The following is a 9,021-nucleotide window of genomic DNA, read 5'->3' on the forward strand; positions in this document are numbered from 1 at the left end:
TTCCAATGAAATTTTGTTTACAAAAACACAGGATTTGGCCTGTTGTGGACCACAGTTTGCTAACCCCTAGTCTAGAACAGTGGTTCACAGCTTTGCGGCAAACTGGAATTACTTGAGACTGTTCAAAAACTATTAATGCCTGGCTCCCACCTCTAAGCTCTGAGGTTTTTAAAAGCTTCCCAGATGCCTCTAATGTGCAGCAAAATCTGGGAATCAAGGTTCTGGAACCTTGTTATTCAAACTATGGTCCTTGGACCAGAAGCATCCACATCAACTGGGAACCTTATATGTTTTTATTAGTCTCTGTTAAAAATAAAAGGATGTATTTTGTATTTATCCTTCTACTCTATGTGGTTTTACATCTCATTAAACCCAGGGCATCCTAATGAAAACTACTAGAATTGACGAAATTTGTTAAAAGCTACATATACAAAATAAATTAAACACCTATAAGAATGCTCACTAGGTAAGAGTGGAAATTAGGAAAAGTATCTCACATTATGACAGAGAATAAAATAAATTTTAACAAGAGGCACAACCAAGATGAAAAAATGTTTAGGTTCTACTGAAGTAACTAACAAGATATGAACATGAAATGAAAGCAAGTTCGTGGATGTAAGGATGTTATATTAAAATGTCACTTCCCCAGAATTAATGTATAAATTTTGTACAATTCCTATTTTAACCTGAATAGCGTTTGGTGTTGGGTTTGTTTTTTTTTTTCTTAATTGGACTAAACAGTCAAATTTTCATGGAAAAAAAGTCCAAAATACCCAATAAAATTATGGGAAGAGAAAATTCCTATTGGCTATTAATTCATACTATAAATCACTGAATCAAGCTAAGAACTTGACAATGAGGGGCCAGGAGAAGGAATGATACGTCTCAATAAAACTAGGTGGAAGAAAATTGGTGTAGAAAACAGGAAAGATCGAGACCTCTGATAGAACTCTTCCCTTGTACACCAATCATATATTGTGGATATGTGTGTGTGTTATTTATAATTATACATACTAAGATCTTAGGTAAGATTTTTAGCCCTTTTAAAACACATTTAAAGTTACAAAGCTGAGAGGTGCCTTGGTGGCTCGGATGGGTAAGCCTCTGCCTTCCACTCAGGTCATGATCCCAGAGTCCAGAGATCAAGCCCCATGTGGCTCCCAGCTCAGCAGGGAGTCAGCTTCTCCCTCTCCCTCTACTGCTCCCCCTGCTTGTGCTCTCTCTGCCTCTCTCTGTCACAAATGAGTAAATAAAATCACTTAAAAATAAAGTTATAAAGCAGAATCTTAAATAATTCTTAGGTCAAAAAATTAGAGTTCTAACCTATTTTTGAAATAAAGAAAATGAGAAAACTCAGAACATGTGACACACAACCAGAACTTAGAATATTTTTAGCCTCAAACTTTTTATTATTAAGAGGAAATAAACTGTTCAAGAAGTTAGACAACAAAATAAGCATCAATTTTATAATATTTATAGCAAAGTATTGGTATCCTTAAATAAGGTTTTAGATTTCTGCTTTCACATAGGATAGGGACGGTTGCAAGGGAATATTCCTCCCATGTTAACAACAATAACAAAAAGCTAGATAATGTAAGCCTTTTTTTTGAGCCTATCAGAAAGGCTTGAGGCTGCAAGACAACAGGTAACCAGAATTCAAAAGGGTGGCAAGCTCCTCTGAGAAGAAGTGGGCACTCAAACTGGGTCACCTGTGACAGAACATGGCGGGGAAGGGAACTAGCAACCAAAAGAATGGGTAACAAAACAACTGATACTATGACAAATCCTTAAAAGTCCAATGTGTGTGAAAATAACAATAGAAACTCTGGGAGCACATCACTTGGCATCAGGGAAATACAAATCAAAACCACAATGAGATACCACCTCACACCAGTCAGAATGGCTAAAATTAACAAGTCAGAAAACGACAGATGCTGGTGAGGATGCGGAGAAAGGGGAACCCTCCTACACTGTTGGTGGGAATGCAAGCTGGTGCAACCACTCTGGAAAACAGCATGGAGATTCCTCAAAAAGTTGAAAATAGAGCTACCCTACAACCCAGCAATTGTACTACTGGGTATTTACCCTAAAGATACAAAAGTGATCCAAAGGGGCACGTGCACCCAAATGTTTATAACAGCAATGGCCACAATAGCCAAACTATGGAAAGAACCTAGATGTTCATCAACAGATGAATGGATAAAGAAGATGTGGTATATATATACAATGGAATACTATGCATCCATCAAAAGAAATGAAATGTTGCCATTTGTGACGACGTGGATGGAACTAGAGGGTATTAGGCTTAGCGAAATAAGTCAATCAGAGAAAGACAATTATCGTATGATCTCCCTGATATGAGGAAGTGGAGATGCAACGTGGGGGGTTGGGGGGTAAGAAAAGAATAAATGAAACAAGATGGGATCAGGAGGGAGACAAACCCTAAGAGACTCTTAATCTCACAAAACAAACTGAGGGTTGCTGGCGGGGAGGGGGTTAGGGAAAAGGTGGTGGGGTTACGGACATTGGGGAAGGTATGTGCTATGGTAAGTGCTGTGAAGTGTGTAAACCTGGTGATTCACAGACCTGTACCCCTGGGGCTAATAATACATTATATGTTAATTTAAAAATTGAAAAAATAAAAAAAGAGAGATTCTGGGAGCCCCCCACACAAGGGAAACCCCCATTAACTTTTTTTCATGGACCTCAAGCAGCACTCATGAGAAAGACTGGGGGCAGGGCTAGACATGTAATGGAGCCCCTTCAGTGGACCAGGTGGATAGTGGCCATGGACTGGCTACCTCTGGAGAATGAGCACAGAGCCCAAAACCTTATGTGTTAAAAACGTATGTCAAGCTTACATCTAGTTTGTATTGAGACAAACTAGACTGATAATATGATAAACTGAGAACACAGTATTAGCCCTATAGGATTTCAGACAAAAAACTCTAATCCAAATTTAATTATGTGGAAACAAATACAACTTTAGAGACATTCTACCGAACATGTGTCATGGACTCTTCAGACCTGTCAGAGTCAGGAAAGGAAAAAGAAAGGCTGGGCAATTGTTCTAGACTGAAGGCCACTAGAGAAATAATGCAGTTAAATACCACCCATGCAGTGGATCCAACTAAACACATCCTTGGGAAATTGTCACAGACAAGAGAACAAGTTCTAGAATGGAAAAAACAATGATCACATTTACACAAATCAGGAACCAGAGTGACTTTATGCTTCTCAACACAAAGTCTTAGAAGCCAGAAGGCAATGGAGCAATGCCATCAAAATTCAGAAGGAAGGCATTTCCAGTGCAGAATTTTAACCCCAGCTAAGTCATCATTTAAGCATGATGGTAAAATAAAGAAATGTTCAGACATGCAAGAGCCCAAAAATTTATCCTGTCTCAAGAAGCCACTGAAGGATGCTTTCTACCCAACCAGGGAAATAAACCAAGAAGAAAAACCAAAAACAAAACATACATGAAATTTGAAAACAGGAAACCCAGCATGAGATAGTGAAAGGAGTCTCTAGGATAATAGTAAAGGGAGATGCCTGGGTAACAGCTGTCCTGGAGGGCAACATGACCAATTCTACGTGACTACAAGACTCCCACCGCTATGTCCTCAGCCTCTGCACCATTTTTTTAACCTTATGATGTGTTGGATGATGTGTTCTACCCAAAGAGAAAGAAACCAAGAAAAAAGACCAGAGATTCAAGAAACAAGAATTCCAACCCAAAAGAAAGGCAGAGTTTCAGTGATGACAACACTCTAAGATGATAGTTGTATGGTAGGCCTAGAGAGAAACCAGCCCACATGGAGAGGGAGCGGGGATGGAGGTCTCTGGTAAGAAAATTTCCAAGAAAAATAAACTGGAATTGCTACATTATGTTACAAAACTGAACTGAGGGACTAAGAGGTATAGGAAGAATTAGCTATGTGACAATGAAATTCAATGCAATTATTAATTTCAAGAAAAAGAAAATGATATTCATAATATCTATAACACCTGAGAATATTTTTATTTCATAATAATGTATACACTAAATATAAATCTAACCCAAAATTACAATATTGCTGTAATAAGTATGGGAAAGGAGAAATTATCTAATGAGAAGCTAATAGTTACTACATTATGCATTTGCTACTCAGAATTCTGGAATGAAGTAAATGCTAGAAGAAACAGCAAATCGATTCTAAATTGGTTCCATTCAGAAGATGGGAGGGAGGAGTGAGGATATGTAGACAGGAAAACTATATTGTTGCCACCCCTCTAGTTCTAGTGGACTTTCCAAACGAGGTGTACGTACTGTCTTGAGAAGAATTAGTTTTTTTCAATCAATGATCTATCAGGTCTTAGTAATGTTAAGTTGTGTGGAATGTAATTTTGCTGGTAGAGTCCTGTTATATGAGGCCATTTCACCAAAGTGAGACAAATTATAGAATTATCTTGAGAAACATGAAACTGATATTGGCTAGAGAAATCATTGAATTATGGGTATTGCTCAGAGAGAGCTGCCTGGAAGAAGACGATCATAAGCTGGGATGATGTATGTTACTAAGAAAAAGGCCTCCGCAAAACCCTCTGGGGGGAGAATGTGAAAATTAAACCACGAGTTTGATTTCCCAGGGCTCTAGCTCTACCTCTTTTTTAAGCGTTCCACCAAGAATGGCTCTCCCTCCATCTCTCCAGAGCCTCCCCTCTGGGTGATACTGGCCTAGGTATGAAAGACATTTCTTTTCCTCAGGTTGATGGATTTATCGTCAAAGCAGGAACATTTGCTCAAAGTTCTCTGAAATGCATCATATATCCATTAGTTCAGCAATTTGAAACATATTTCCTGATATCTAGATTGGTCAAGCCCAGTGCTAGGCACTGGGGAGAGGATAATAAAAATGACAAAGTTCTCTGGCCAAAGGACACTGGTTTGGGAATTAGGGTTCCTCAAGGCAAGAAAAGGACTGTCAACCACACCCACCAAACCCTCTTCTCTGGAGCAGCTTAAAGTGCCAAATGTGTCCTCAGCCTGGGACAGTGAATCCCAGCAGATGCCAGGACAAGGAAGCCCAGGAAATCGACTTGCACAGAGATCATGTGGAGGGTCCATCCTGCTTCCAACAGGAAAAGTGAAATTTGTTTGTGAGGAGATAGGGCTAAAATAAAAGAGACAGCATTGAATCGAAACCATTTCCTATGACTTGGATTTCTTTTTTAAAAATTGGCCGTCTTATCATTTTGTTAGTCACCTTTTCTCTAGGCTTGTTGGGGGCGTAGTCCCTCCCTCCCAGCAACTTCCATCTGCTTGCAAAACAGAGAATGAAGAGCCATGATGACACATCCGTCACTGGATGGAAATATTAAGAGAAGAATCAACAAATGTACTACCATTTGCATAAAACCTATTAACGCCCTCTTCAGACTAATGCAGTGATTTTTACATCGCTGAGAGAGCAGCTGTGATCCACTGCTTTAGTAATGAGGAGTGTTTGAAACATCTGCAAATCGCTGCTCCTCCTAAATGCCAAGCAATATCATCACTTTAGCTCTCTGCAAGTAAATACTCTCATTGTTGGCCAGAGGAAGGCATATCTTTATCAAAGATTCATCTAGTGGGCCCCTCTTTGCCCCGAACGCTGTTGGGTTTCTTGTGTTTCCTTTTTTTCTCATGCTAGTACATGCTGATCCATGGCATTTTCGAGTTTTTATTTTATTTTATTTTTTTAATGAAAACTAGTGTCTGTTGTCCCCCCCCCCCCCCCGCCTACTGGTAATCCATAACCATTTTGAGAGGTACGATGTCGGTCAGAACCTTCCTCTCTGGTATGTTGGTCCCAGCTAACAGGAGCTCTTTGCAAAGGCCAGGCAAGGCGAGCTTCTGCCCCGCTGTGCTCTACGCATAAATAGCGAACCCGAGAGGCTCCAGAGCTCTGTGCTCCGGGGCTACCACGAGCGCACGGTGGGAGCCACCGCAGACCGGAGGGGCATCCAGCGGGATTGGGAGGAGAGACACGGAGAAGGTGGAGAATAAGAATCATGTGCGTTGCTCGAGTGTACAACCCACATTTGAGTGACAAATGACGAGGACCACCTATAAAAACAACTAAGCGCAAGTCTACCCGAATCCATTTTCCTGTGTGTGCGCGCGTTTTCAACTAACTTTGGGAACTCATAGACCAGGCGTCGTGCCCCTCGCAGCCTCGACTCCACCTGGGTTTCCCGCGCCCTGCCCGCCCGCTTCCGTACCTCCTTCTTCCCCAGGCTAAGGATGGAGGATCCCTTCAGCCCCTCAACTTTCTCGCCAGCGCCCAACGTCTCCGTACCTGTCTCTCCTGGCTGGGGTCTCAACTTCACTTCCGGACAGGGGGCCCCCGTGCCCGGGCCGCCGCCGCCGCCGCCTCCCGGACCACCCAGCCGCAGCATCCGCCTGTTCTTCCTGGGGGTCATCCTGGTGGTGGCGGTGGCCGGCAACGCCACGGTGCTGTGCCGCCTATGCGGGGGTGGCGGGCCCTGGGCGGGTCCCAAGCGTCGCAAGATGGACTTCCTGCTGGTGCAGCTGGCCCTGGCTGACCTGTACGCGAGCGGAGGCACCGCGCTGTCGCAGCTGGCCTGGGAGCTGCTGGGCGAGCCGCGCCGGGCGGCGGGAGACCTTTCGTGCCGCTTCGTGCAGCTGCTGCAGGCGTCCGGCCGCGGCGCTTCTGCCCATCTCGTGGTGCTCATTGCCCTCGAACGCCAGCGCGCAGTGCGCCGGCCGCAGGGCCAGCCGCTGCCCGCGCGCGCCCTCGCCACGCTGGGCTGGCTGCTGGCGCTGCTGCTGGCGCTGCCCCCCGCCTTCGTGGTGCGCGGGGGCGCCCCCTCGCCGCCTCTCGCCGCGCCCTCGGCCGCCCGCACCTGGCCGGGCGAGCGTCGCTGCCGCGACATCTTCGCGCCCCTACCGCGCTGGCACCTGCAGGTGTACGCGCTCTACGAGGCCGTCGCAGGCTTCGTGGCGCCGGTCGCGGTCATGGGCGTAGCATGCAGCCGCCTGCTCTGCGCCTGGTGGCAGCGCCTGCCCCACGCCCCACCGCCTTCAGCGCCCTGGTCCGCGACTCCCGGCCGCGCCCCTGCGCCCAGCGCGCTGCCCCGCGCGAAGGTCCAGAGCCTGAAGATGAGCCTGGCGCTGGCGCTGCTGTTCGTGAGTTGCGAGTTTCCCTACTTCGCCGCACGGCTGGCGGCCGCGTGGTCGTCCGGACAGGTGGGAGACTGGGAGACCGAGGACCTGGCGGCGGCGCTGCACCTCGTGGGGGTGGCCAACAGCGCTCTCAATCCCTTCGTCTACCTCTTCTTCCAGGCGGGCGACTGCCAGCTCCTGCGGCGTTTGCGAAGGCGCCTGGGCGCAGTCTGCTGCTCGTGGGAGGGAAGAGCGGAGGACGATGAGGGGGCCGGGGGCCACCAAGCGCTTCACCGCCACCGCTGGCCCCACCCCCACTACCACCACGCTAGACGCGAGCAGCCGGTGGAGGGCGGCTTGCGCCCACCCCCGCCGCGCCCCCGGCCGCTGCCCTGCTCGTGCGAAAGCGCTTTCTAGTTGCTCGATGGCCAGACGGGTCATCTGTTGCCGCCGCACAGCCTCCTCGGAACATGAGGCTGGCCCGATTCTATCTAGATCAAAACCAGCAGGAGAATCACTGATATTGGCCCTGAAGCTGTCCCCATCCTAAACTGTTTCTTTCTAATGTTTACATTTTCCTACTCTTCCAGCTTCTTCTCACATTTCCCAGTTTGGAGACGAGAGAGAGTTTGAGCCACTGGGAAGTTGTAAAAACAGTCGAAGATACAGTTATTTTTGCAGTTCTCTTTGACGCTCCCATAGTGTTCTGGATAGGATCTTTTGGTTTAGCTAAATTGTCAAGCTTTCATTATTTGCTGTGCTATCATCCGTTTTTACTTATTTTGAGTCGTGTTTAAATCAAGTGTACCTTGGAGACCAGAGAATTTGCCTTTCTTTCCTGGAGGAAAAATCCCCGCACTGCTCTCCCTGAGGAGCCTGGAGATTGTACCAGTGATCTGTCAGAAATGTAATCGTGCTGTCACTGCAGAACCAGAGTATTTGTAAAATAAAAACAGTACCCACAGAGCAATTAGTACTTTTTCCCCATGGTAATGTGTTTTCCCAGAAGAAAATCAGTGTGGCCTTTATTTCTAGTCATCACTTCAATAGAAGCTGGGGGTTGTAGGAGGGACACATAAAAGCTTCCCTTTAGACCCTTCCAAACACGCCCAGTTTCTGCAGGAAACTGTGCCTGTGCCCAAACTAGCCTTTACAGCTAAGGTGTTGCTTCTCAGCGCAGAGTCCCCAGCAAACTAGAAAAGCGAAACACGGAGGTGGTGGGCTCACTGTCCCAGATGGAGCCTTATGGAAATTTGTGGCTGGGAAGAAAGCTGCACCCTCCCCATGTTGCAAGTATCTATACAACTCCTTTTTTTAAAAAAATGAAGACAGGGCGCCTGGGTGGCTCAGTGGGTTAAGCCGCTGCCTTCGGCTCAGGTCATGATCTCAGGGTCCTGGGATGGAGGCCCACATCAGGCTCTCTGCTCAGCAGGGAGCCTGCTTCCCTCTCTCTCTCTCTGCCTGCCTCTCCATCTACTTGTGATCTCTCTCTGTCAAATAAATACATAAAATCTTTAAAAAAAAATAAAAAATGAAGACAATGCCTATTGGTGGGGATTGCTGAGAACAAAGGCAAGAAGCAGATTTAATCAGTGGCCTCCTCCTCTTAACTGTCCTTGGTTCTAGAAAGAAGTGGCAGCACTTACGAACACGGTATCCATGTGTTTACCAGTGTCTTTCATCTGAGAATCTGCGAGATTTCCATGATTGTGCCTCCTTTTGGTGCACAAATGCCAAACTAAGATGGAGAAAGGGGAAATGATCGCTAGAGTTCACTTGTAGAGCCAATGCTCTTTGAGGGCTTTCTTTGTTTACTCCACTGAGGTATCCCAAAGTCTTAATGCTTGACCTGTACTAGGCACTCAACACATATT

General features: G+C 46.1%; 1 protein-coding gene across 1 annotated transcript; it reads left to right on the top strand.

Annotated features, from left to right (window-relative positions):
- The first annotated feature begins 6,133 nt into the window (after positions 1-6,133).
- On the top strand, positions 6,134-8,087 carry GPR150 (G protein-coupled receptor 150). The gene has a single exon (XM_047730833.1). The coding sequence runs from the start codon at positions 6,266-6,268 to the stop codon at positions 7,562-7,564; it is 1,299 nt and encodes a 432-aa protein (XP_047586789.1). The 5' UTR covers positions 6,134-6,265; the 3' UTR covers positions 7,565-8,087.
- Positions 8,088-9,021: the final 934 nt, after the last annotated feature.

The sequence above is a fragment of the Lutra lutra genome, chromosome 5 (assembly GCF_902655055.1).
Source record: "Lutra lutra chromosome 5, mLutLut1.2, whole genome shotgun sequence".
In the NCBI taxonomy this organism is placed as follows: Eukaryota; Metazoa; Chordata; class Mammalia; order Carnivora; family Mustelidae; genus Lutra; species Lutra lutra.